This window comes from Phanerochaete carnosa (assembly GCF_000300595.1).
Source record: "Phanerochaete carnosa HHB-10118-sp unplaced genomic scaffold PHACAscaffold_4, whole genome shotgun sequence".
Lineage (NCBI taxonomy): Eukaryota > Fungi > Basidiomycota > Agaricomycetes > Polyporales > Phanerochaetaceae > Phanerochaete > Phanerochaete carnosa.
Genome location: NW_006767631.1, coordinates 1,291,204 through 1,318,558, shown reverse-complemented (window position 1 = coordinate 1,318,558; position 27,355 = coordinate 1,291,204). Strand labels below are relative to the sequence as shown.

Here is a 27,355-nt window from a genome sequence, read left to right as displayed (position 1 = left end):
AAAAAAAAAAAAAAAAAAAAAAGATAAAAAAAAAAGTAATGGAGCACTATGCACCTGGATGACAACATACCCCAACGAGCAGACCCGTCCTCTCAGGCAGAAACTTGTCGTCCAGCCAATGTGATGTATGGAGTGCCAGGAGGCAGTGAGGTGTGATGGAATAGACATGGGGTGAGCGTGGGCATATTAGACGAGGCTGTATTCAGCGCACATCCGCAGAGAAGGGCCAGAGAGGTGGAGCGAGGCTGCATTCAGCACACGTCCATGAGGAAGGGCCGGAGAGCTTGGACAAGGCTGCATTCAGCACATGTCCATGAAGGAGGGCCAGAGATATGGGACGTGGCTGCATTCAGCACACGTTCACGGATGAGGAGCACGGAGGCAGGTGGTGAATGTAGTTCAAGACCGAGCGTCGTAGCGCCAAGTTAGGGTCAGTAAGGTACAAACATGAGTAAACAGCGTGTGTACGAGCTGCCGGTAAACACGAGCTCAAAAATCGAAACAAAAATTCAGTGTCGAGTGCGTACTTTATTGCTAATTTACTCACCATGTCTGCTGATCGCATATAATTGCGCCCTTTTATATGCTGCACCTGCAGCTACTGATTTTTCCGTCTGTCTAGGATTGGGTTGCAATCTGACATAGTTGTAGCAAAGCATGTGAGCCTCTATACTGTAGCATCCATAATGTGTATACGTACATTGTATGAGAATGTTCTGCCGCGCCACAATTTCATTAACATATATTTGTGTGCTCATTATTATTTCCTTGTTACGAACCCGGGGCAAACTTGCCCTCCTTATACATGGCACAATCGCATATAAACGTTTATAATCCTAATCAGGGCGCCCGTGAAGAACCGATGCTTCTCAGCAGTACTAGCGCCGATGTTGAGTCGCCGAGGTAACCCGGAAGATAATGGTCGTCCACCAGACATGTGCATTGTCTATAACGCTGACACAGATCTCAAAGCCATTGTTGAACAACAATAGCGGGCTAGAGGGTCAGACTAACAATGCATATTTGCGTTTATCGCATAAAAATTAGGCGTTGTCTGATGAGGAACTGACACAGAGGTCCGGGCAGAGCCAAGGACGTCCATGAATATCTGATGTATACAAGACCACGATAGTTGCAGACCTAATCACGGGTGCAGCAAGCCTCAACCAAAAACCCTGAGCCGCCGCAGCCGTCATCCGTCGGGGAACATGTCCAGCTCTGGCCCTGCGTATCAACTGCAGCTAGTGATGTGCGGGCCGGGCCTCAAAGCCTCCAAGCCCGCCAAGCCCGGCCCAAAAAGCCTGGCCCGAGTCAAGCCTGGCAGCGGGCTCAAGGCCGGGCTCGGAGCGTAGTCAAGCCCAAGCCCGGCCCGGAAGCCCAGGCTTGGGTGTGCTGGCTCCGTTACCGTTCCCTGAGTTCAGAATAAGGAGAGAGTGACCTAATATGCACATAGAAGACAAAATGTAGATATTCTAGATGTAACGGCTCCCGCCGAGCACGATTGTGCGTCACCATCTGGTGCCTGCCGTAGGTGCACGCTCGTGGACTTCGCTGCGACTCGACTTGTTCCGCAGGTGTAGATCTTCTGGAGGTTATAATTTAGTGAGTACATGCAGTATTAATCTACTACACCCAAATACATTCCCTTTTGATAGCACCGGAACACTCGTTGTATTGTGAGCAAGCCCGGGCTTAAGCCCAAGGCTTGGGCCGGGCTCGGGCTCGGCTCGGGCTCAGGGCTCGGCTCGACGTCGCCACAAGCCCAAGCCCGGGCTTTGAGCCCAAGCCGGGCCCGCACATCACTAACTGCAGCGACAGGTCTAAGGGGCAACAACGAAATATCAGTAGCGTCCCTTAGGGATCGAGTGGAAGGCACGTACTTGTGCTCGCTGCACGTAACCGAAGCGCCCCCGCTGTATCCACCATCGCACATCTGGTTCGGATCCTGCGTGAGGCCGTTCTGCGAGATAAGCTGGCAGTCGTTATTCATCAGGAAACCGCTGTATTCCTCAAAGGCGCCGTTGGGCCCGGTAAACTGCGGGTGCAGGCATGAGCGTCATGCTCAAGCGGCAAAAGATGTACAACCGCACCATTGAAATCTAGGATACGAAAGAAAGCACGACCACGTTAGCGGCATTGTTAACGGAAGACAGGTCTGACGATTCACCGACCGATTCCGTCCCGACGGCTGCGAGACAGGTGTAAACCGGACTCGAGAAGACGGCTTCGGGGAGCACTCACCCATTTGACCCGAATCACAGACAGCCAGGCTACGCTGGGCAGTCGCAGAGAGTAAAAAAGCAGTAACGAGAGCGGATCGCTTGCCGAAGAACATGATGGACCAAGAGGAAAAAACGTGCTGGCGATATGAAACAAAATGTGTAACTTAAAGAGCCGTCGAGAGCTGGGAACCCTTTTATAACTTCCCTTCCCAGACCGTGTGGGTGCCTCGTGTATTGAGCTAGACAAGATGATGTGTATGATTCCCGGGGGCCGGCTCGCTTGTGACGTTGAATGGGAGGTGTAAGCATACCAGGTACGCGTCGACCGAGATGTTTCTGGTGTAGACCCGCCCGCACGGCCCACAAAAATTCAGCGCCACGGGAAGGTGAACTTCCGAGCGGCAAAGCTGGCCAGTTTTCCGCGAGCGGAGGGTCGTACATAAGCTGAGCAGCCTTGAAAGCGATTTAAACCCGATATAACACTGCTCCCTCCTTAATCTGTAAAGAGAAAACTAAAATCAGACGGGTTTAAGTAGACAGCACGAACAGAGCGCAAAGTGCTAAAGCAATTCGTTGCAGAGCCGGCGATACAACGTGTTAGGAAAGGGTCCGCCTCAGCCCCTGACGGTAACGTGGGCCCGTGCTTTCATACCGGTCAGACGCTAACAACCGAACGACTAGCCAGCGATCTGTGCGCGACTAGGGCACATTGGATATCTTCATTATTGAAAAGAGTGTGCACAGTGGATGCATTACGAGCCATTAATGTTGGGCCAGGTCGATGCGGGACTCGAGCACCGGCGCGGCTGGCTACCGATCATTAAATGGGCAGCCAAGTTTCTTCTAGATATTGTCTCCCAGGGCGAATAATGTCCTTGAGGTGAGATCGCGCAATGGAAAATCTGGACTCACACGTTCACGTGGGCTTGGGTTGCTACGATTGGCTTCGAAATACGTTCTCCGGACGACGCACTGGCATAAGGAGCCATAAATACAAATATATATGTCATAGAGCCATCACAAGATTTAAGGTACAGTTAAGTCTTGCGGGCTAGCCGTTCAGATCGTCGTGTAGGAGCAGGCGGTGATACCGCCTTGGTTTTCGAAGCCGTGACGGTTGCTTTCTTCGCAGCTCCCGTTGTAAGAGTGGCCGGTCGCCGAGGATCGGAAGGCTTCCGCATGGCCTGCGCTTTGCGGGACGCGGATGTCTTGACCGCAGCCTTCGTCCGCTGGGATTTGGCGGCCTTTTTTGCCTTAGAAGACGTCTTTAACGAGTCATCCGCTTCCTTCTTCGGCCGAGAATCGGCGGACTTTCGAGTAGGAGCCGTCTTCGCGTCCGTGGTAGCTCTGCGACTCGCCGCCTGTCTCTGTGCCGTCGGCAGCCGGGGAAGTGCTGATTGCTGTTGGGCTACTACTTTCGCTTGCGCCGCTTCCTTCTCAGCCTTTTCAAGTGCCCGAGTTATCGGTCCGTCGGTACGTATGGTTGCATGCCTTTTCGCCGGAGTCGCGGCCTCGTCATCATCTCCAGTGTCCTCAAGATCACGTTTGCGCTTCAGTTTCGATTCTTCCTCGGAAGAATTTCCCTTCCACTGCCCGGTCTTACCCTTTCGGTTGAGGTAACATATCATCTTCCAGCTGAGGAACTGGTCGAAGCGTTTGTCGTTCCTGAAGGAGTCGAGATCGACGCTATTGCCGCGTTCGTCCACGGCGAACCTGAGAAAGAGCATGCCCAGCTTCTTGTGATCCCCAAGCACTGGCTGCGGATCGTCGAAAGGACAAGTCGGTTTCTGCAACAGGGACTCCGTCCAGAAGGCCCCGTTGTTCTCCTTGATATCCGAAGCGAGGTCCCCCCAGAGCATCTTGTAGGGGCCGGTAGGAGGCTCGAGCATACCGGACACCCGCGGCGGAGCTCCTCCAGGAAGTGGGATGTCGACCTCATCCAGAGCAGCGCAATCGCCTTCTTGTACCGCGTACTCCTCGTACTCCGACTCGTCCAGTGACCAGTAATGTTCTTGAAGAAGCTTGTATGCTCGGAAGAGGAACGTTTCGATGAGAGAGCGTTGACCATTCTTGAGCGGTTCGAACGCGACGGGGGGCTTTCCGCTGAGAATGAAATGGTATTTCAAGCCACCTCCCTTGTAGTAGCCGTTGCAGACCTTTTTCTGGTGATAAAAGAACACGCTGATTAGGCCCATAAGTTCGGGGTTGTTGGCGTTGGCCGTGACACACGCGTCTTCTGTGTCGTCCGTAGGTTCCGAGGACAGTTCGTGGTGATGAAAACGGTAGCCAAAGAAGGTGATGACATGGATGAAGGACTCCAGGTCGTCCGCCAGTTCTGGAGGCTTCCGAGGATACCGAAGGGCCAGCGCAGACTTGAAGGCCCAAGTTCCCTACAGGCCGAGCAATGTTCAGGTCCAAAAGCAAGCGCAGCAAGAGGATGATACCTACGGAAACACCGGAAGGCTCAGAGGCAGCACGATTGACTGCCATATCTTCCCGATATTTGCACAGGTCCCAATCGTTCAGGAATCCCTCCCCCGTCTCACTGTCGATCATGATGTTCCCTACACTCACGTCGCGATGAAGAATGTTGGCGTTCTCCCACGCTCGCTTATGAGCTAGTACGCATGTGAGCAGCAATCTCGACGTTGACGAGTGTGAAGATGACCCACCAACATAAGCACACGTGCAGACCTCTAGCAGCTCGACTGAGTCCTTGTACGTCTCAAGCAGCCTGCCCACCTCCTTTGTCACGAGGCGAATGTGGACCCGTTTCGAAGGGCGCCACTCCTCCGAAAGATGCGTCATATATTTTTGACTGATTGTGCACTGTCCATCGACATCACCGCCGGCAATTGGCGTCGCAATGTACGGAACTTTGTGCTGGTGGAGGCGAATATATGCTTCTAGCTGCATGTGAGGTCGAGCGACACATCGCCACTGATCCTTCAGCCAGACGAGGCGTCTTTCTTGGACGTCAAATGCCGCGTAGCCTCGCGTACACCGCCCCATGGGTAAGTAATGTCCGAAAGCAGATCGGCCGATGAGGTAGGTCTTGTCTAGTACACCTTCCGCCTCGGTGCCATCAAGAGACACAGCGAGGCAGACGACCTGTCAGCCTCTGTCAGCCCCAGCGTAGCGAGAGGGTGTTGAAGAATGCTTGCCTTATAAATTGGGTAGCTGGGCCGATCATCTAGCAGCAAATCACGATATTCTTGCAAAGACTGGTTGCCCTTAGGATCGTAGTCGTTGACAAGCGAGATATCTTCTTCACTAGCTAGTTGGACAGTATCGTCGACCCCACCCCCATCTTCTGATGTGGCCAGGCGATAGAGAATGTTTAGGAAGGCTTTCGGATTCTTCTTGAGATCGATAGGCTCTGAGGCAATACAGCCGACTCGGTCCCAGCGAAACACGCAAGCAGACATCTTCGACAAGTAGAACGAGTAGTAATGTGTTCGGTGTTGGCGAAGCATTGCCTCGGTAACATACTTGATGAATTGGCCTCTCGCCTTCTTTCCGACATCGCCGTGACGGAGGAATTTCTGCCTGCCGTCCTTGCCTATATTGCGAGCGAAGAAGAACGGTGACTTGCGCTCCGCATTCTTCACTTCGACGTAGCTATTCATCCATGCCCAAGCACATCGCGCGATATTGGGGTCGTCTTTAGCCACATCACGGTTATACGCCAACGCAGCGGCCGGGATATCGATGGGGTATCGTGCAAGGTCGGGTTTGTGACCGATCTCTGCGCTCTCGCCGTGGTTTGCGACGACTTTCCAGCGGTATCTCGAGCCGGCGAGTTCTTCAACTTCATTAAAAATATCGCACTAAACATGAGCGGCCGTGGGGGTCAGGTCTGTAACAGGAGTGGCACGAGCCACTTACCAAAGGACCGTACTTCCTGCTCTCCGAATTATCTGGCAGATTCTTGGTGTCGATCCCACGAAACGTACTCAGCGTCTGCTTCTGTTCTGTAGTAAGGTCAGTGCCAGGGATCCCATTTTTGAGCTCCGGCAGCGGGACCTGGATACAACGATCATCGACCTGAGCCACTGTGGTCTCGCTCCACGACAGCGACTTAAGAGGCGAGTCCCCGTCTTTCTGTGTTTTAGCATCGACGGCCATGCTCGATACTGCAGGTGATCCGGGCGCGCCCCTCTTGAACTTTGGGGATTCGCTCGGCTCAGGAGTGGAAGGAAATGTGTAGTGGCGGACGAACTTCACGCGCGGCGGAGCACCAGGGTCCGAGGTGTCCTCGGGGTCTATTATTCTTTTGTGTGTGAATAGTATAGAACGAGCAGAGTCCCCTTCAATGTCTTCGCGACTGATATGTGGTGGCAGAGCGCCGGCACGACTCTCGGGATGAGTGGCGGGGAAATCGTCAACTGTATCGAAGGAAGGATTGCCAGGGCCCGAGAGGGGGCGCGCCTGGCGCTGATGACTGGGTCGCCTTGGCGGCCGTGAGTCGCGCGACATGGTGGGGGAGATGAGAAACGAACCTCTATGCTTGGGCCGTAAATAAGGAAACACGCGAGTCTGCGGCCACGCTGACGGATCAGTTGCCCGGCGGTCAATGCACGGCGAGATGAACGGATAAAGAGATCCAGACAGTCACTTTGTCCAAGCTGCAACTGAAGGTGCGAACAACCGAAAATGGCCTGGCTCTGTCCACGGCGGTCAGGTTTGAACAATGGAAATTCTCAACATCCACGTGCCTTATACTGCGGAATAGGGGAGTAGCTTCTCACAGTGACAAAGTTGTGACACCCTTTGGCCTTTGTTGTTGGAAAGTGGATGTGATACCGAAAGCTCCGTGAAGACTGGTACGATTGAACCTGTCGTGTGTTGTGTGTGCGGAGACCGCCGGCGTTGGCGCTCACCGATCGCTTATCTAAGCTGTCTTTTGAGTTATTGACATTGAGCGGCATGAGGGACCAAGTCACCTTCGGAAGGCCACGAGAAAAGATGCACAACTTTTTTCGCCAGTCCTCCGGAAACTCCTGTCGCTGACGGAGCCAACCGGGCACTCGCGAGTGCAGGCCTAGGTGTGTGCTGTGGTTGAATGAACCCGGGAGCAACTGCCCTCTTCTGACCGCGTATCGAGGATGAATCGATGGTCGATGATATTTCAAGCGAGTTTGGTTAGGGAATATCAGCTTCGAGCAGGGGATTCAAGACGCGGTTCGCTGCAGGGCCGGCGCCACAATGCACCCGGAAATCACCGAGCTCATCAACCTGCCCTTAGGCCGGTGTCAGCCAGATATCAAGTGTCCATGCTGGTCGTCTTTGCGACGCTTTTCCACAGCAATCATGTGGCAAGGTAAAGGTAGACCTGGGAGAGGTTCATAGACAATTGATATGCGCAAAACAACTACTAACACATTTGGAAGCCTACGCGCAGCGGGCAGCGGTCGAACAACAACAGAATTGGCACGAGATGTATCTTTCCAGCAGGGAGAAAATCTCCCTGCTCGGAGAATACATCTAGTGCCGTAAAGCTCTGCACGAGTCCAGATCACCTGTGAATACTCACGAGTGGAGCCGTGGGACTACCCATCGGTGAACAGATCCAGTTCTTGTGTTTTCACAGGTCCTCGACAGGCCAGGGTCAACACTAGCACTAGCCTGCACACACGGATCACCATGCAGATACTCGCGCTCATAGTAACTTATGCATGAGATTCAGAGTGGTGTGTTATTCTTTTTACCGTCATACGTTCACGCCTACGTCAATGAACGCATTAGACGCAGCCTATCACGAGAAGTGGTACAAACAGCGAAGGAGAAGATGCAAAAGGAAGAAACGAGACACGACAGTCGAAAAGAGAAAGGTCGAAAAGAGAAAGGTAGAAAAGAAAAGAGGGCGAGATGACGAGTGCGGAGTAAAGTGTCGTGCAACCTTTAGGTTACGGCATTGCATCTAACTACGGTTGCAGCAAGCCAGGACCGTGAATCTTCCTCCAGAGCCTCCGACATCACAGCTGTCGTCATTCGTCGAAGAGCATGTCCAACTATGACCCTGTGTATCAACGGCAGCGGTAGGGCTAAGAGACGGCGACGGAATATCAGACACACGCTTCGCGGGCACCAGTAGAATGTACGTACTTTCCGCTGCTGTCGCACGTAACCGAGGCACCCCCGTCGTATCCACCCTTGCACATCTGGTCCGTAGCCTGCGTGAGGCCGTTCTGTGCGATGAGGTTGCAGTTGTTTGACATCAAGAAGCCGCTGTATTCATTGAAGGTGGCAGAAGGACCAGTGAACTGTGGACGCGGGCGTGAGCTATTTATTCGAAAAAGACACGTGTAAACGTACCTCTTCAAGCTAGTACACGGAAGATAGCATACTCCAGTCAATGATCAAGATATTAAAGGGTCAGCTGGGTTTGGACTGACAAATTCAGTACCGACAGCTGCAAGGACGATATGAGCCAAGACCGGAGAAGACAGCAATACGGAATACTCACCCATTTGACCCGAAGAGCAGACAGCCAAGCCTTGCTGAACTGACGCCACGAGCAGGAAGGCAGAAACGAGGGCGGACCGGATGCTGAAGGACATGATAGACCGAAAAGCGCAGGGTAGGGGGTGAAGAGGAAGAAGTGTGCTGGTGAGTCGTCAAGTCTGAGGAATCACTGAGGACTTGAAAGCCCTTTTATACCGCTTGCCCTGTCAGTCAGCGCGCGTGGGGCATAATACTGCGTGCTGGGACTATGAACATGGTGTATGACGTCGAACTCATTGTATTGTCCAAACATTCCGCGATCCGCTCCTTGATTGATGCGCAGACGCCGTCAGTGAGTTTGATGCGGGACAGAGCGGCGTAAGCCGGGGGCCGAATTAGTATAGGGAAAATCTTCATGTTACTAGTGTAGAGAGCAAGTCCGAGTCATGAGCTGTCCAACCCATTCGAGCCTGAAATTCAGACCTGAGAACAGCTTGCAGCCGCGTACCCAGCCACTCTGTGGTTTGGAGAGGTACTTGAGCGGCAAAGCCAACGGAGGCTCGTGAGCAGTTGGTGCGTGAGCGCTATGGGTGTCTCCCGCTCCCGGGAAACGCGGCGGATCACTGATGCAAGTGCCACAATTGCTGCGATGTTTCGCCGCAAGTTCTATCGTACTCATAGCGAGAAGGAGCCAGCAAAGCGAGGGTCAGGCGTTCCGATCGGCCGGGGCTCATGTGGCCGGGGCTCATGTTAGTTGAGCAGCACAGCCGCCACAAAGGCCGACGGCTACGCATATCAGCAGATGTATTGGCGTTGAGAACGTTAAGATCTGAGATCGAGCCACCGAAGTCGCCTGAAAGATAATGGTGGTCGTCTACCAACCGTCTGCTGGCCACCAGTGAGCGCCGGATCTTTTAGCTCCGCTGTTTCAAATGGGTGTTGCCAATCCTTTGACGCTCCTTTTGGCTGCTTCGCATGTTGATCTTTCGCATCCACGCTTTATCCACCAGCGCAACAAACCTCTGGCTACCCATCTGTTTTTCTTTCTTATAACTGAGATTTTATGTGGAGGTTGTTGTGCATAGTGGACTCTGTTGCAATACGACGCGCCGCTGACCAACCAGCGATACCTCGGCGAAAGTCTGATAATCATTAAATTGCTGTTTTTGTGCATCATGGGCCACACTCAATCACGGCGTCTTGGGTTCGAGGATGAAGCCTAAGGGCGCCCAAGCTTGCGCAGGACATGCTTTGAGACCCAGTGCATGAACTACAGTGTCATTTTATGTTGTAGTCTCACCTACAAAAGCATTGTAGAGCTACTGTACCGACGATTTGGATAAATGGAATTGCAGCGCTATGTGCAGCAGTCCACAGCAGGTTTGACTGTCCCAAATAATTCACGCTTATGTATCTTCTCCTTGGGGGGAATCGCCCCTCGGGCAAGCGCTGAGCTCGCCGAACACGTGAGAATGGCGCATTAGACTCTGGCGCCTAATCTAGAGCGCGCGAGTCTGTTTCGTTCGTTCAAAGGTATTAGTAGTATGTGTGGTGCGCATTGCTGCTCACCAAACCAACAGGACATAAATACAATTCCCTGGTATTTCTTGCAGCAGCTGCATTCGGAGAAGCTTGCTGAACGCAACTTGATTGTGCGTTTGCCTCTGAGTCTGGACTCTGATGATGCGAGCCTGATTGATGCTCCCTCAATAGGTGGCGCACCTTTGCGACCTTCCGAGGCTTTGAATAAGCCAATATGTATGAGTACACTATGTATTCTCTGTAACCTGCAGGATGCCGTGTTAAAATGAAGATGCCGTACCGTCCGGTGCGCCACGCGTTGCATAGCCTCCGGCCGCCGTTCTCAAGAGCGAGCACCACCGCTTTCCACGTTCCTTTCTACTAAAGTCTATATGTAATGTCATTTGGGCCTGCAGCGCAAAACTTACGAGACAAAGTCTGCATGTCTCTGCTGCCGCTCTGTACACTACAGTACGGTCGCGCCTGGGCTGCCGCCATAGTTCCACCATAGGATTCCTGATCGGTTTCACAGGTCACTGTCAAGCTCGCCAACCTGCTGCCAGCCTGTTGATCTATAAGCACATATCACAAAATTGTCTCACAGTGACCATGTGGCTTTCATCATGTGCCTGGGCAACTACTTGCCGGCCGCCGTCCTTTTTTGGCTTACAAAGCTGCAATGCGGAGGCGGCAAGTTCTACCTACAGCACACCTCAAATGGTGGACATTGTTTCATCCATCCAGGCTATGCCGCAGATGTTTTCTAAGCTTGATGCATGGACTGCATAGTTAGACCGCAATGTGGTTGGTGAGCGTGCCAGGACTGTTGGATGCAGTTAAAAAGACAGGACCCGGATGCCCTTCCTCTAGTCAAAGGCGACATCTTACCATGCAGTTCATATCAACTTTCTCTCTTCTCGCAATTGCTCTGGCAGTCCCAGGCTTCGCGTTTCCCGCTAAACGGCAGCTTGGACCATCACTGGCAGGGGGTCTACCAATTACTCTTTTAGACAGTCCTGAAAGCATCACTGCTCCTACAAATGGTACCAGCGTGACTGCAGGCCAGCCGTTTACATTTGATGTAGCAGCCCCCGAGTTCGGCCACTGTCATCCAGACTATACGCCGGTGAACGTCTATGTCCTGGCCAGTCAGTCGACTACATCTGACTGGGGGCCAGATGGCTCAGTGGGCAACCGCTGTTCCAGATGGTCCTTGACAGAGGGACGCCTGTCAAAAGTCCGGGGTTCGAGCCCTCCCTTGGTAAAGGAGGTTTGCAATCTGGGGATTACCTGGAAGCTCGGCCCAATCGCAAACATGACGGAATCCAAAGATATCACGTGCACGAACATTAGGCTATGATACAGCCAACTTTTGGGCATCTGACTCCCGTGTGCCAGCCTACGGGTTCACAGGTCTGGGGCGCAGCCCAGACCGGTCATGCACAACGTGGTTCCCTGACCGGGGTTCTCTCAGTAAAGCCCCACAGCCAATGGCAAACCTCTCTATGCCTGCTGGGACGCAGAGGTGAATGGAAATTAGCACACCCATTTAGTGGGGAAAGGGCTCCCTGGAGTTAGACCGCCCGTACAGGGTTCAAAAGGATAGGCAACGATAAGAGTGGGAAATGGATTTAAAAATAGCCTGATTAGGGTACCCACCTCCCGTGGTAACCACTGGGCCTCAGCCCGAGCCATAAAGGGACATGAGTCAGGAGGATTTATGGCTCCCGATCAGTCAAATTGGGCATCCCTTAGCGAGACAGAGATCCAATCACCAGTGGGAATCTGTGCCTGATGGCATAAGCAAACCGGGTGTGCAGAAACGGGAAGCTTGGCATGTTTACCTCAGGGGGAGAGTCCTAGGATCCGATAGTAAGATGCCACGGGTGCTGCACTCCGATAGGGAGAGGCAAAGCACCTCGAAAGATGATGCCAAGTGGGCTGTAGCAGTGCCAGGCTAGTCCTTGGTGCTGGCTCGAGAGTACTAAATCTTCTGTCAATCAGACCAAATAACAACCGGGGTTTCGGTTTAAGTTGATTCCTGCAGACTAGTCCTGGCGCCTAGCCCAGTCAAGGGATAGGGACACCAGACCCACACAGCTGTGGACATCGATGGCAATGGACTAGGTGGGCCTCGCAAGAGAACCCTCTACTGTGGCCACTAGACATTTGAAGTTGTGGTGGAACATGGATTGCACCAAGCGCAACAGAGAACTACAGTCCTCGCAGAAAAGATTCACAAGGGCTAAACACACACTACGAGGCCTGAGACATGAATTGCACATTGCATGCAACCATGTCACACAGGAGGGGTTAAACCCCAATGAAGATCAAGAACTCCAAAATCTAATAGAACGGGAGTTCCAATATGTAATTAAAATTGATGACCTGAAAGATGAAGTCAAGTTCAGAGGAAAAGCCCTTAAGGGGGCAGCCCAAAAGGCAAAGAAAGAGTTCTTTGAGGGCATCATGAAAAAGACCGACTCTAGCCGCATCTGGGATATGGTGGAGTGGACCAAACCTCGAAGACAAGGAGTGAACATGGTACTGACGGATAGTCAGGGCCAGGTTGCGTCTGATCCTGATAAAGTAGGTAAGATCCTACACAAACAGTTCACCCTGTCCAACCCTACCCTGGTTGACAACGGATTAATTAACAGGATGAAACAAAAACCAACGCGGAAATTCCAGTGCATATTGCGCAAAGAATTACACGAGAGACTTCAGGATACTAGCAACTTCTCTGCACCAGGACCGGACAACGTGTCATGGTTCTGGCTAAAGAGAATATTGAAGGATGAGAGCGGGCCACAGTACGACCCAGAGACCTCTGATAAGAGAGACATCGAGAAACCCATTGTGGCGTATTATAATGCGTGCATCAAACATGGCATACAACCACAAATATTCAAAGTATCAAACACAGTTGTGTTCCCCAAGCCCAATAGGCCAGATTACACCAAGGCAAAAGCATATCGGCCCATTGTACTACTCAATTGCTTGGGTAAACTGATGGAGAAAATAATTGCAAGGCGCATGCAATTTGAGGGACAGAAATACAGAATTCTCCACCCATGCCAATTTGGCGGTACGATCCAACACAGCACACAGGATGCCGGCATCCAACTTGTACACAGCATCAAACAGATGTGGAAGCAAGGATTAAACTCTTCGGCGGTCCTGCTGGATGTTGCCCAGTTTTTCCCATCCGTTAACCATGGTATCCTTTTAAAAATTATGGCAAAACAGGGGTTTGACCCCAAGCTATGTACGTACTTCGAAAGCTACGTTAAGGACAGACAAACCTGGTTTGTCTTCAACGGACAAACCCTAGAACCCATGGACTTTTCTACAGATGTAGGACAAGGATCGAGTCTCTCTCCAATCCTCACAGAATTATACATTGCACCAGCCATACACGACGTGGCGCCAGTGGCAAAGAACATTGCTGTAGAAATTAATGGTATACCAACAGCCATTAAAACCACATGGTCCAGAGAAAAACTCAAAGCAAGTGAATATTCCACCGTGCAATTCTTTGTCGACGATGGGTTAATTCACGTAGCTGGAAAGCTGAGCGGCAATTCACCAGAGAGCGAATATGAACAGCTGCTGTACAACAACATGCTGCTCAAGGGGCTATATGAAAAGCTAGTCAAGTCCCTTAGATTAATTGGTCTATCTGTTGAAACAGATAAACTTGAACTCATGCACTTCATCAGAAGACGCAGGGATAAAGAGAAGGAAAGGTGGTCTACCAACAAACCACTAGGACCAAAGCTCCTAGTGCGGGACGGGGACCGCACATATACGATCAAACCAAAGAACTCAATGAGGTACCTAGGATTCATGCTAGACCCTCGTCTGATGTTCAGGGAACATGTCAGGAAATTTGCCACCAAGGGCATGAGCACCTTAGTGGCGTTAAGAATGCTAGGCAACTCATCCTGAGGACTTAGCCCCAAAGACAAACGACAATTATACATATCTAATGTAGTACCAGTAATCATCTATGGTGCACATCTTTGGTGGAAACCAAAGTGGAAAGGCATAAAGTGGATCCAGAAGGAACTACAGGCTGCTCAAATGAGAGTGGCACAGTGGATTACTGGGGTGTTCCGCACTACACCACGCGGATTCCTTGAAATAGCAGCAGGATTAATGCTCATTGAATGGAACGTGGACAAGCGCATGAAAAGGGCGGCTCTGCGGGTCCAGAAGTTACATAGCGGACAACCTATTCTTGCCCACATACCATACTTGTGGAGCTTTGAGGATGATGATAACAACTTAAAGTGGCAGGTATTACTGCTCCATTCCCGTTCAGACAGACCAAGACGAGAGATGCAGACACACCCATTGTACATCTACACAAAAATATGGAGCTAATGGAGGAGGAATTTGACACCATGAGCATCAAAGTCGAACCGGGCAGCTGTCTACTCAATGTATACAAAGACAGAATTACCATGAACATAGATGGTGCTCCCAAGAAAGATGGATCTGACAAATTCAAGGAGTGGAAGAATAATTTGCTTCTGCCAATGATTGAATCAGCACTGGAAAATCGAACTGCCTGTACCATCTTTACCGACGGATCGCAAGTCAAAAAACCCACCAGGAAAGACCCCAGAAATGTGAATATGGGGGCAGCTGCTATTATCGTAAAACACGATGATCAAGCGAATTTAAAAGAGACCAGACTGTGAATAGGAGTGAGCAGGGCCACTCCGTTCAATGCAGAAATGGTTGCCCTTACCATGGAAATTACGAAGGCAGTACGAGGCATGGGAGACCGCACCCAACTCCACATATTTGGAGATAACAAAGGTGCACTACTACGTATAGTAGACCCAGGAACAGGACCATCACAACGAGTGGCAGTCCTTGCATGTAAAGCAATGAGAACATAGTTGGAAAAGGATCAGTGGAACGAGATTCTCATTCACTGGTGCCTGAGCCACGTAGGTATTAAATATAATGAGGAGGTGGACAAGGAGGCAAAAGAGGCTGCAAAGCTACACCAGCCCCCCACAACTTCATGAGCGTATGCTAGGCAATGCATCACTGAGGAAGAAGTTACGGCGTGGAGAAGACACATTGTAACAGACGAGAAATATAGGGGACATGGCCTGCTTGGTGGAGACGACATCAAGCAGGTCAAATCCATTAAACATATGTCTGACTCTTGGTTCCTGCAGTGGTCAGGAGACAAAAATAGAGAAATGGCGAGGCTCACTCGCATTATGTCTGGACATGCACCGATTGGTGCGTTCCAACGGAAATTTAACTTGGACGGACCATTAAAATGCTGGTATTGTTGGCACACAGACAAAAAAAAATAGATGAAACCAGAGATCACATCCTTTACGAGTGTGAAGGATGGGACCGGGGATACTGGAAAGACAAGTCGGTACGAGACGACCCTAAATATGACAGAAAACGCATTTTCCACAGACTAAAATTTGATTGGGAAATGTGGGAGATAGAGGATCTCTGCCTACAGGCAGACAACAAACACGACCAGGCCGATGCACTGGTAGACATGCACAATGACCTGGAAACGAGGAAGAGAATTATGGGGAAAGACTGGGATGACGTCTACCACTTCATCTGACTCAACTCCATGGTGGCCACATTTGAATGGTCAGACCTCGTAGAGAAAGCCTTGGAGGATGAGTGCAAGGGCCTCAACTTTACGAAGTTGGTCCACATCTGGAAAGCCATGGCACACACTCGATGGCATAGAGCGGTATGCCACAAGTATGTGCAGAATCTCGAAAAGAGTATACAAGCAGAATACTTCCACAAGGCACATGAGTGGGGCGATGCCAACGTGGATGAATACAGATGGTACAAAGACTTCCCTAAGCCTGATGTACTCAAACGTTGATTTACTCAGTGGTATAGCCACATGCTAGTCATCCAGTACAAGAAAACGTTCAGCGACTGGTCGCTGGGCATGCCATCGAGTGGGATGGAAGAGGATTTCGCAAGGGAGTTTGGGTACCGAGAGAAATATTATACCTTGGCATCACAATGCCAACGCGACTTCAAGGATGATGAGGTGCTGCCTGCAGATGTGGATGACTGGGGCAACCAGATAGACGAAGTTCACCGGTAAAAATAAACTGGTGAAGGCCTTGTCAATAGAGCGTCAGGATGGATGCTTGAACCGGTCATCGCTTTGTCCAATGGCCAGATGTAGATAGTGTTTATTTGAATGCTCGTGGCTACGGACTGTGCAAGTATACTAGGAAACCTAGTAGCAGCCAGGGCCGGAGCTCTAGAGCCAGGGTTCATCACGCTGGCGTGGTGCCTGTGCGAGGCCAGCGTCATCTGGGTGGCACTGCAACCAAGCAGCCTAGGGTGATGGGTAACTGGTGGGGAGTACTAATATCGAACACTTAGTAGCTAGTATAGGCCTACATGTACCTCATAGCTGTACGGGCCTTTATAAACATGCGGAAAAAAAAAGACTACATCCGACTTAAATTCGACCACGGGTTCAGCAACTACTTGTACTACTTTGGGGACTATGTGGTCAAAGATTTCCCAGGTTGGTACTCTATGCACCGTGATATCTTTAGCATAGCGGCTTACAATTCCTCCGGGAGTAGTGATGTGCGGGCCGGGCCTCAAAGCCTGCAAGCCCGCCAAGCCCGGCCCAAAAAGCCTGGCAGCGGGCTCAAGGCCGGGCTCGGAGCGTGGTCAAGCCCAAGTAGTGATTTGACTGGCTCGGCTTCAAGCCAGCAAGCGGGCCAAGCCGAGCCTGCACAAGCTGGGCCAAGCCGAGCCAAAGCGTGCCGGCTTGAAAAGGCTTTTGGCTTGGCTTGGACGTCAAGCCAGCCAAGCCAAGCCGGCAAGCCGCGGCTTTAGATAATAAACTTGCTGTATGTAGTACTGCTGTTAGAGTAATTAGCGATAAATTCCTAAAATATTACATTGTGTTCTCCTCTACTGCATCTGTCTTCTAATGTAGATAAATCAATAGATTATTAATAAGACTGAGCCTCACCACAAAGAAATATAGTGGGGGCGCCAGCGCTTGCCCCGCTTAACCAGCTGCCATGTAACATTGCGAGCCCCTGTCCGAACAGCTTTTCAAGGTTCTGCCAACATGGAAGGAGAGGCTTGTTCAGGTGGGTGCACCTGCTTGCAAAGGCAGCGCCTTCCAGTTCAAAACGGCAGGGCGAGTGCTAGAGGTCCCTAGCTGCCCGACACCTGATGCCCACTTGGCCACCGCGTCGAGGCGCTGCGCGACATGCGCGCTGGCAAATGAGCCCTTATATAGGCATAATATAATTTATCTGGGTGCAACCACCCGAGGGCGCACACGAAACGTCGTGTTGCACCTCCTGCGGTTTGCCAGCACCCCCGGCACCCCTGACCGTGACAGGTGTTTGCCGCGTCATGTCAGCCTCCGCTGTTCTCCACTCGCGCATGCACCGTCTCCGGCGTCCGCGCATTTTATTTGGCAGTGCGTCCTTCCTTTTGTATGAAGTTCGAGTTTCTGAATGACTTTATTGATGTTTCACATCTAAATTATATCTCAGAGTATGTATTTAGACATCATACTATACAAAGAAACTCTTTACATGCTGTACATACTCCTATGTCTACGTGCGGTGGCCGTGGAACCATTGACAAGGTCAATCCACAGTGGCACCTGCCTAATTAGGTTTCAAGCCGCGGCCCAAGCCAAAGCCGAGCCACTGGCTTATGGCTTGCGGCGGCTTGCGGCTTGGCTTGGGTTTTCGCAAGCCTAAGCCTGGCGAAGCCAAGCCAAAGCCACCGGCTTCTGGGCCAAGCCGAGCCAGTCAAATCACTAAGCCCAAGCCCGGCCCGGAAGCCCAGGCTTGGGTGTGCTGGCTCCGTTACTGTTCCCTGAGTTCAGAATAAGGAGAGGGCGACCTAATATGTACATAGAAGACAAAATGTAGATATTCTAGACGTAACGGCTCTCGCCGAGCACGATTGTGCGTCACCGTCTGGTGCCTGCTGTAAGCGCACGCTCGTGGACTTCGCTGCGACTCGACTTGTTCCGCAGGTGTAGATCTTCTGGAGGTTATAATTTAGTGAGTACATGCAGTATTAATCTACTACACCCAAATACATTCCCTTTTGATAGCACCGGAACACTCGTTGTATTGTGAGCAAGCCCGGGCTTAAGCCCAAGGCTTGGGCCGGGCTCGGGCTCGGCTCGGGCTCAGGGCTCGGCTCGACGTCGCCACAAGCCCAAGCCCGGGCTTTGAGCCCAAGCCGGGCCCGCACATCACTATCCAGGAGGTCCGCTCCCGAATATGGGCACGCCGCCGCCGTCCAACTTGACATTGCCGGACCTCGGGAAATCGTACTATGGACAAGCGGTATATCTGGCTACCATTGAAACCATCAAAGGCTATCCGGTAAGCTCTGTCTCGTAGAACTCAAGACACGTACCTTGATCCATGACATCTGTCTCAGCCCGACGGTTTCTGGGAGTATGCGATTGACTCCATTGCGCTCTCCTACACCGAGTAAATAGTCGTTATTGCTTGGAACAGTATGAGACGAAATGATTCCTGATAAGTATAGGTCACCATTAGGACTTGAGGATGAGATCCTTAAGCTTCTGACTTGTTTTGAGGTGGATTTCCGGTATACTTATATAGGTGTAGACTACATGGGTGTACGGTAGTTTCTCGAGAATCGAGACGTACCCCGCTCTTTACTGGTGCGACAACCTCTCGACTACTCGGATTCTCACCCCCGAGGTCCCGCAACGTAGCCGCCGACTCACGATTACTCGATTAGTTTTGCGCAAGCCGAAGCCGAACTTTACACTCTGCGGCACTAGCTGGGCGTTCCGGCGCCACAATGCACCCGGAAATCACCGAGCTCATCAACCTGTCCTTAAGCCAGTGTCTACCAAAATGGCTGCAGGTATCAGTCAGATATCAGGTGTCCATACTACTATAATCGTCTTTGCGCCGCTTTTCCACAGCAACCATATGGCAAGGTAGTAGCAGACTTGCCGCTTGCGAGACGTTTATGATCACCTGATGTGCGCAAAGCAGCTAGTACTAATGCATTCAGAAGCCTACGCGCAGCGGACAACGCTCGAACAACGACAGAATTGGCACGAGATGTATCCTGGGAGAGAGAGAAAATTTCTCCGCTCGAAGGACAAGTCTGGTGCCGTAAAGCTCTGCACGAGTAAGGATCCTCTGCGAGTACTCACGAGTGGAGCCGTGGGACTACCCGCATATGGATGGATCCACACTGGATTAAGCTCCCGTGCTTTCACGGGTCCTCGAAAGATCTGGGTCGACACTAGCAATGGCTTGCACACACACGCGGATCATCTTGCCGGTATTCGCACTCGTGGTAACCCATGCATGGGATTCAGAGCGGCATGTTAATTTTTTTCTAACTGTCGTACAAATTTGTTTACATGAACTCAACACTTTCGGCGCAGCTTAGCACGAAAAGCGATGCAAACAGCGAAGGAGAAGACGCAAAAGGGGGTAAAGGAGACGCGACAGTCGAAAAGACAGAGGTAGAAAAGAAAAGAGGGCGAGATGATGAGCACGGAGTGAAGTGTCGTGCAGCCTTTAGGTTACGACATTGCATCTAATTACGGTTGCAGCAAGCCAGGACCGTGAATCTTCCTCCAGAGCCTCCGACATCACAGCTATCGTCGTTCGTCGCAGAGCACGTCCAACTCTGGCCCTCTGTATCAACAGCAGCGATAGGGCTAAGAGACGGCGACGGAATATCAGACACACACGTCGCAAGCCTCGGTAGGATGTACGTACTTTCCGCTGCTGTCGCACGTAACCGAGGCACCCTTGTTGTACCCACCTTTGCACATCTGGTCCGTAGCCTGCGTGAGGCCGTTCTGCGCGATGAGGCCACAGTTGTTTGCCATCAAGAAGCCACTATATTCGTTGAAGGCGGAATTAGGCCCAGTGAACTGTGGGCGCGGGCGTGAGGTATGTACTCGGATGAAACACATGTGGACGTACCTCTTGAAGCTATTACACGGAAGAGAGCATAGTCCGGTCAGTGATCAAGATATTAAAAGATTGGCTGGGCTTGGACTGACAAATTCAGTACCGACAGCTGCAAGGACGATATGAGCCAAGACCGGAGAAGACAGCAATACGGAATACTCACCCATTTGACCCGAAGAGCAGACAGCCAAGCCTTGCTGAACTGACGCCACGAGCAGGAAGGCAGAAACGAGGGCGGACCGGCTGCTGAAGAACATGATAGACCGAAAAGCGCAGGGTAGGGGGTGAAGAGGAAGAAGTGTGCTGGTGAGTCGTCAAGTCTGAGGAATCACTGAGGACTTGAAAGCCCTTTTATACCGCCTGCCCTGCCAGTCAGCACGCGTGGGGCGTAGCGCTGCGCGCTGGGGCTAATGTATGGCGCCGAACTCATTGTATTGTGTCCAAACATTCCCGATCTGTTCCTTGATTGATGCGCAGACGTTGTCAATGAGTTTGATGCATATGCGGGACAGAGCGGCACAAGCCGGCGGCCGAATTGGCATAGGAAAATCATCGTGTTACTAGTGCAGAGAGCAAGTCCGAGTCATAAGTTTTCCGACCCGTTCGAGCCTGAAATTCAGACCTGAGAACATCTTGCAGCCGCGCACCCAGCCACTCTGTGCTTGGAAGAGGTACTTGAGCGGTAAAGCCAATAGAGGCTCGTGAGCGCCGCGGGTCTCCCGCTCCCGAGAAACACGGCATAATTGATGTGAACGCAATCGCTACGATGTTTCATCGCAAGCTCCATCGTACTCATGGCGAGAAGGAGACAGCAAAGCAAGGGCTAGTAGGCGCTCCGACTCGGCTAGGGCTTATATTGAGCGGCATACAAAGGCCGACGGCGACGCATCCCAGCAAATTATTGACACTGAGAACGTTGAGATCTGAGATCGAGCGACCGAGCCTGAGATTCTGAGACCGTGAAAACCCGCACCGCGCGGGGCTATGTGAAACCGCGCCTTATCAAGGACGTGGCTCAAAGTGGCTCGGATAGGCAGTAGCTTCTCTCCGATCCATGTAGAATTGAGCACGCCTCGAACCAAGTTCGTGCGCTCGGATCCACGTCGGTGCGATTTGAGTCCGGGAGTCGTTAGCCAGCGGCTTAGCGTGGCTACTCATGGTTTTCCGGCCTGTCCATGTAATTCTCGTATGTCTGATCATGCATCACTACATTGCAATCCATTACAATATGTGCTAATCCACAGACAGACATTTGAAACCACGCCGCTTCTAGCCACTTCCCACGCCGCACATCTGTGACTGCGGCGTACCGCCCGCCGCAGGCCGCGTGCCACACCGCCGCCGCGCGCATTGTCGTGACGGAGCTAAAGAACCAAGGCGAGCAACTCATGACCAAACGGCGGGCTAGGATCTCTCACCTCGAGCCGCTGTGGTTGCCGCGCGACGATCGCGCGAGTTTGCAACCTTGATACCCTGAGAAGAGTGAGTTCCAGCATCCGGGGACCCTACCTTGCTCGCGGCGCTGTCAACAGAAGCCTACACAAAAGTGCAACAATGTTATCAGCTCGAAAGAAGTCCAAAAAGACACCTATTGGGGGGGGAGATGCACTCAAAGCCAGCGCAGCCTCCAAGAGCAGAGGAAAGCGGGGGAAAGAGAGTCGAGCAGCTTAATGTCAAGCAGGAGCAGTATATGCATGATAAACTTAACTCAGAGGTCCGATGGTATATAATGGGAGTCCAAACATGTTGGATTGGGATGCGGGACAGGTCACGCTGTGAGCCAACTTGGGACAGGATGTGTCGGAGAGAAGGGAGTTATCCGCAGGTATCTCAAGTTGCCCCAAGCAGCTCAGCTCATCTCCCTTAGCACGACGTGTTTCCCCGTGGCCCTGAGCGGCGCGGATCTTCACTGAGCCTGAGAGGTGGTGGTTGTCTACCAACCATTTGCCAGTCGCCTGCATCGGCACCTTCGGCTATAGTGGGCGCCGACGGCGCCTGTGCGCATAAGCGCTGGCGCCAAGGGTAGTACACGTGGCCGCCACAAAGGCTTTGGCTCGGCCGATGGCGAGCGCCGAAGCCGAGTCACCCTGGTCGCCTGCAAAATCAATAAAATGCACTCGCTCTCTTTTGCTTCCAGCGTCGCCCAAAAATGGCCGACGGACGCCTTCAGCGCGTCGTGTCGCGCCTCCAAAACCTCCCCGAGATCTCGCTGCCGACAGACTACCCCCGCCAGCTCGGAGGAAACAGGCTCATCGAGGCTGCCGTCTCCGCCGACCTCTCTGAGCAGACGTGCCTCGGCCTGCTCAAGCTCGCCACCTACGACGAGGACCAAGGCGACGACGACGAAGACGTGTCCAGAAACAACACTCCTTCGGCCTTCCAACTCCTGCTATCTGCCTTCTCCGTTCTCCTCCATCGATACACCGGCGAGACCGATCTGCTCATCGGCTCGTCGTCTGCTCTCGCTCGCGATCCCCTCGTGCTGCGCGTACCCGTAGACCCCAGCGATCCCTTCTGGACCGTGGTCCGCAAGGTGCAGCAGGTCGAGAAGGAGGCCGAGGACGATGCGCTGCCGTACGAGACCATCGTGCGCGCTTTGAACAAGGACAAGCCCGACAGCGTCGACAGCTCCCGCCCTCTCTTCCGCGTCCGGTTCTTCGACGAGACTGACGAGCACATGGAGAACTACCTCAGGACGACCAGCCTCACCTCCGACCTCACCGTCTTCGTCACCCGCCAACCAGACACCACCGCCCGCACGTCCCTGACACCTCGCATCTCGCTCCGCATCATCTACAACTCCCTCCTCTTCTCTCCCAGCCGCATCGACTTTATCGTCGAGCAGCTCTCCATCTTCCTCCGCAAGGTCGCCTCAAACCCGCTCTCGCCCGTCGGTTCTGTGCCCCTCCTCACCCCGGCGCAACGCGCCCTGCTCCCCGACCCGACCGCAGACCTCAACTGGTGTGACTGGAAGGGCGCCATCCCCGACATCTTCTCCCAGAACGCCAAGCAGTTCCCCGACAGGCCCTGCGTCGTCCAGTGCCTGCCGTCGCCCGACCTCGACGCGCCACAAGAGAAGATCACCTTCACGTACGGCCAAGTCCGCCATGCGTCCAACATCTTGGCCCACCATCTGCTCCAGGGAGGTGTTCAGAGAGAGGAGGTGATCATGGTCTACGCGTATAGGTGTGTAGAGCTGGTCGTGGCAGTCATGGCCATCTTGAAGGCAGGGGCAACGTTCTCGGTCATAGGTGCGTGTGTTCTGCCTGGTTTACGCGATTTCCCCTCACGCCCTATCGTAGATCCCGCGTACCCTCCTAGCAGGCAAAACATCTACCTCCAGGTTTCCCAGCCTCGCGCTCTCATTGTTCTCAAGGGCGCAGGCGGCATCGGCCCTTCCGTCCGCGAATTCATCCAGAACGAGGTCAAAATCCGCGTCGAGGTCCCTGCATTGGAGCTGCTTCCCGACGGCCAGATCCTCGGTGGAAGTGTCGACGGCTCGGAAGATGTTCTTGCTAGCCAGCGCCCCCTGGCGGATACCGACCCGGATGTTGTCCTCGGCCCCGACAGCGTCGGTACCTTGTCGTTCACCAGTGGAAGCACGGGCATCCCCAAGGGCGTGCTCGGCAGACACTACAGCTTGACACACTTCTTCCCCTGGATGGGCCAGCGCTTCGAGTTGAGCGAGAACTCGAGGTTCACCATGTTGAGTGGCATCGCCCATGATCCCATCCAGCGCGACAGTACGTGCCTCCGCCCATTGGTCGAGTGTGTGCTCTGACGCTTGAGCTGCAGTGTTCACGCCTCTCTTCTTCGGCGCGCAGCTCTACGTGCCCACCGCCGACGACATCGGCACGCCCGGCCGTCTCGCAGAGTGGATGGCCGACAACGAGGTCACGGTCACGCACCTGACACCGGCGATGGGCCAACTGCTCTCCGCGCAGGCTTCGCGCCAGATCCCGTCTCTGCAGCACGCCTTCTTCGTCGGCGACATCCTCACGAAGCGCGACTGCCTGCGGCTGCAGGCGCTCGCGGCGCACGTGCGCATCGTCAACATGTACGGCACGACGGAGACGCAGCGGGCGGTGTCGTACTACGCGCTCCCGAGCCTCGCCGCCGACGCGACCTTCCTCGCGACCCAGAAGGACGTCGTGCCCGCCGGCGCCGGCATGGTCGACGTCCAGCTCCTCGTCGTCAACCGCCGCGACCGCCGCGTGCCCTGCGCCGTCGGCGAGCTCGGCGAGATCTACGTCCGCTCGGGCGGCCTCGCCGAGGGCTACCTCGACGCCGCCGCCACGGCCGAGAAGTTCGTGCGGAACTGGTTCGCGGACGCCGCGCCCCCGCGCGCGGACACGCTTCGCGGGCTCCCCGCGGCCGAGCACTGGAAGGGCGTGCGCGACCGCATGTACCGCTCGGGCGACCTCGGGCGGTACACCCCCGCGGGCGTCGTCGAGTGCACGGGCCGCGCGGACGACCAGGTCAAGATCCGCGGCTTCCGGATCGAGCTCAAGGAGATCGACGCGTACCTCGGCCAGCACGCGCTCGTGCGGGAGAACGTGACGCTCGTGCGGCGCGACAAGGACGAGGAGAAGATCCTCGTGAGCTACTTTGTGCCTGTGGACGGGCCGGGGGTCGACGCGTACGCGAGCGACGTCGGCGAGGAGGAGCAGGACGACGGGAGCGCCGTCGGGGGCATGAGGAAGTACAGGAGGCTCATCAGGGATGTGAGGGAGTATTTGAAGACGAAGCTGCCGAAGCATAGTATCCCGACGCGTGCGTGCTGATGGTTGCGTTGCTGGTGTTTTGTTTGCTGTGCTCACGCCGTCGGCAGTGTTCGTCCCGCTCAAGCGCATGCCCCTCAATCCCAACGGCAAGGTCGACAAACCGGCACTTCCGTTCCCTGATACCGCCCAGCTGGCCCCCACCGAACCACGTCGCGAAGGGCCCGCCGCAACGCCCACCGAGGAGGCCATGCGCGCGATCTGGGCGCGCATCCTCCCCAACGCGCCCTCCCCTGTCCCGCTGGACGAAAACTTCTTCGACCTCGGCGGCCACTCCATCCTCGCCACGCGTCTCATCTTCGAGGTCCGCAAGGCGTTCGTCGTCGACGCGCCGCTCGGCCTCGTCTTCGACAAGCCCACCATCAAGGACCTCGCCGCCGCCATCGACAGCCTGCGCAACGCCGACCTCGGCTTCGACGACAAGGACCCGACGGCGGCGGCCCCAGGGGCGCCCACGGACGCGTCGGCGCCGCACGCAGCAGCAGCAGCAGCAGCAGGCCGCGTCGCGTACGCGCAGGACTACGAGGCGCTCCTCGGCACGCTCGCGCCCGCGTACCCGAGCGTGCCCGCGGACTACCGCGACCGCGCGCTCACCGTCTTCCTCACCGGCGCGACGGGCTTCCTCGGCGCGTTCGTCCTGCGCGAGCTCCTCCGCGACGCGGCGCGCGTCACAAAGGTCGTCTGCCTCGTGCGCGCGACCTCGGACGCGCACGCGCTGCAGCGGCTGCGCGACGCCGCGGGCGCGCGCGGCGTCTGGGACGAGGCGTGGGTCGCCGCGGCGCGCGTCGAGGCCGTCGCGGGCGACCTCGACGCGCCGCACTTTGGCCTGGCCCCGCCGGCGTGGGCGCGCGTCGCGGCGGAGGCAGACGCGGTCGTGCACAACGGGGCGCTCGTGCACTGGGTGTACCCGTACGAGAAGCTGCGGGCGGCGAACGTGCTCGGGACGCTCGCCGCCGTCGCGCTCGCGGCCACCGCGAGGCCGAAGCTCGTCGTGTTCGTGTCGTCGACGTCGGCGATCGACACGGACCACTACGTGCAGCTGTCGGACGGGCTCGCGCGCGACCCGGACGGGCACGGGGGTGTTCCGGAGGAGGACGACCTCGAGGGGGCGCGCGAGGGCCTCAAGACGGGGTACGGACAGAGCAAGTGGGTCGCGGAGAAGCTGCTGTTCGAGGCGGGCCGGCGGGGGCTCTGCGGACACATCGTCCGGCCGGGCTACGTCGTCGGCGACTCTGAGAGTGCGGGTGAGTGCGGTTTTTTGTTGATGATGACGGCGCTTGCGACAGGAGGGTGCTGACGTGCGCGCGGGGCCAGTGACGAACACGGACGACTTCCTCTGGCGCATGGTCAAAGGCTGCATCCAGCTCGGCCAGGTCCCGGACATCAACAACACGGTGAACATGGTCCCCGTCGACCACGTCGCGCGTGCGACGGCGCTCGCGGCGCTCTACCCGCTCGGCGCGCCGCGCGACCGGCTGAGCGTGCTGCACGTCGCGGCGCACCCGCGGCCGACGTTCAACGCGTTCCTGTCCGCGCTCGCGCGGCACGGGTACGGCACGGCGCGGAGCGAGTACGTCGCGTGGCGGCGGCAGCTCGAGCGGCACGTCATGGAGGCGCAGGACAACGCGCTGTTCCCGCTCCTGCACTTTGTGCTCGACGACCTGCCGACGAGCACCAAGGCGCCCGAGCTCGCCGACGCGAACATGCGCGCGCTCCTCGCGCCGCACGGCGCGCAGACCAACGCCACGGTCGACGACGCGCTCATGGGCAGGTACCTCGCGTGGCTCGTCGACGTCGGCTTCTTGCCTGCGCCCGACGCTGGCGCTGCCCAGAGGCCGCTCCCGGAGTTGCCCAAGAGCTCTGTCATCACGAAGGCTGTCGGGCGCAGTGGCGCGTAAAAGTCTTTTCAGACGCAGACCCCCCTCTCCATTAAAAAAAGTAGAGTTTATATGTTGTACTTCTACAGTGCCGAACCTTGCTGCGTAAGAGAATAGAAAACGAAACTTGGCAGTGGGTCAGAGCGCAATCATACGGAAGGAAGTGCAAGGTCACTGGGTCAGCCGAGCCCGCCCTCGCCGCTTGAGAGCGCGGCGGTCCCGCTCGGCGACTTGCATCGCGAGATGACTCGTCCAGGCCCGACGCGCTCAGCGCTCAGATGAGATCGGGTTCATTAAGCGCCCTGTGCGCAAAATGCGGGAAAATTGAGAAGTAGGCTCTTACTCGAAAGAGTCACTGCGTCCTGCAGTTAAAACCCACATTCCCTGTCAATTCCTCTCGAGAACGCATAAAACATGAAGTACATTGTCGTGTCTGGTGGTGTGGTGAGCGGTATCGGGAAGGGGGTCATCGGTGCGCTCCAGAACTCGCGGCTCGGGTTGTGGCGAAG

The 27,355-nt window shown here is 54.6% G+C and overlaps 8 protein-coding genes across 8 annotated transcripts; 3 read left to right on the top strand and 5 right to left on the bottom strand.

Moving 5' to 3' along the window:
- Positions 1 to 1,618: 1,618 nt before the first annotated feature.
- PHACADRAFT_194192 (uncharacterized protein) lies at positions 1,619 to 2,335 on the bottom strand (the record flags this gene model as incomplete). The annotated part of the gene is made up of 5 exons (XM_007394380.1): positions 1,619 to 1,820; positions 1,881 to 2,035; positions 2,091 to 2,099; positions 2,172 to 2,188; positions 2,242 to 2,335. The coding sequence occupies 5 exons, from the start codon at positions 2,333 to 2,335 to the stop codon at positions 1,619 to 1,621; spliced, it is 477 nt and encodes a 158-aa protein (XP_007394442.1).
- Positions 2,336 to 3,259: 924 nt separating this feature from the next.
- On the bottom strand, positions 3,260 to 5,138 carry PHACADRAFT_194191 (uncharacterized protein; the record flags this gene model as incomplete). Its single annotated transcript, XM_007394379.1, has 3 exons — positions 3,260 to 4,612; positions 4,671 to 4,840; positions 4,895 to 5,138. 3 exons carry the CDS (start codon positions 5,136 to 5,138, stop codon positions 3,260 to 3,262), a joined length of 1,767 nt encoding a protein of 588 aa, XP_007394441.1.
- A 143-nt stretch (positions 5,139 to 5,281) lies between these two features.
- PHACADRAFT_207802 (uncharacterized protein) lies at positions 5,282 to 6,701 on the bottom strand (the record flags this gene model as incomplete). The annotated part of the gene is made up of 2 exons (XM_007394378.1): positions 5,282 to 6,052; positions 6,111 to 6,701. 2 exons carry the CDS (start codon positions 6,699 to 6,701, stop codon positions 5,282 to 5,284), a joined length of 1,362 nt encoding a protein of 453 aa, XP_007394440.1.
- Positions 6,702 to 8,009: 1,308 nt separating this feature from the next.
- Positions 8,010 to 8,785, bottom strand: PHACADRAFT_207801 (uncharacterized protein; the record flags this gene model as incomplete). Its single annotated transcript, XM_007394377.1, has 5 exons — positions 8,010 to 8,269; positions 8,331 to 8,488; positions 8,541 to 8,549; positions 8,621 to 8,637; positions 8,692 to 8,785. The coding sequence occupies 5 exons, from the start codon at positions 8,783 to 8,785 to the stop codon at positions 8,146 to 8,148; spliced, it is 402 nt and encodes a 133-aa protein (XP_007394439.1). The 3' UTR covers positions 8,010 to 8,145.
- Positions 8,786 to 15,816: 7,031 nt separating this feature from the next.
- Positions 15,817 to 16,314, top strand: PHACADRAFT_194188 (uncharacterized protein; the record flags this gene model as incomplete). The annotated part of the gene is made up of 2 exons (XM_007394376.1): positions 15,817 to 16,043; positions 16,101 to 16,314. The coding sequence occupies 2 exons, from the start codon at positions 15,817 to 15,819 to the stop codon at positions 16,312 to 16,314; spliced, it is 441 nt and encodes a 146-aa protein (XP_007394438.1).
- A 2,179-nt stretch (positions 16,315 to 18,493) lies between these two features.
- On the top strand, positions 18,494 to 18,713 carry PHACADRAFT_194187 (uncharacterized protein; the record flags this gene model as incomplete). The annotated part of the gene is made up of 2 exons (XM_007394375.1): positions 18,494 to 18,598; positions 18,657 to 18,713. 2 exons carry the CDS (start codon positions 18,494 to 18,496, stop codon positions 18,711 to 18,713), a joined length of 162 nt encoding a protein of 53 aa, XP_007394437.1.
- Positions 18,714 to 19,805: 1,092 nt separating this feature from the next.
- PHACADRAFT_27396 (uncharacterized protein) lies at positions 19,806 to 20,445 on the bottom strand (the record flags this gene model as incomplete). Its single annotated transcript, XM_007393986.1, has 4 exons — positions 19,806 to 19,929; positions 19,991 to 20,148; positions 20,201 to 20,209; positions 20,281 to 20,445. 4 exons carry the CDS (start codon positions 20,443 to 20,445, stop codon positions 19,806 to 19,808), a joined length of 456 nt encoding a protein of 151 aa, XP_007394048.1.
- A 1,821-nt stretch (positions 20,446 to 22,266) lies between these two features.
- PHACADRAFT_118411 (uncharacterized protein) lies at positions 22,267 to 26,991 on the top strand. Its single transcript, XM_007394374.1, has 5 exons — positions 22,267 to 23,439; positions 23,491 to 23,931; positions 23,984 to 24,961; positions 25,020 to 26,213; positions 26,284 to 26,991. Exons 1-5 carry the CDS (start codon positions 22,338 to 22,340, stop codon positions 26,865 to 26,867), a joined length of 4,299 nt encoding a protein of 1,432 aa, XP_007394436.1. The 5' UTR covers positions 22,267 to 22,337; the 3' UTR covers positions 26,868 to 26,991.
- The last annotated feature ends 364 nt before the right edge of the window (positions 26,992 to 27,355 follow it).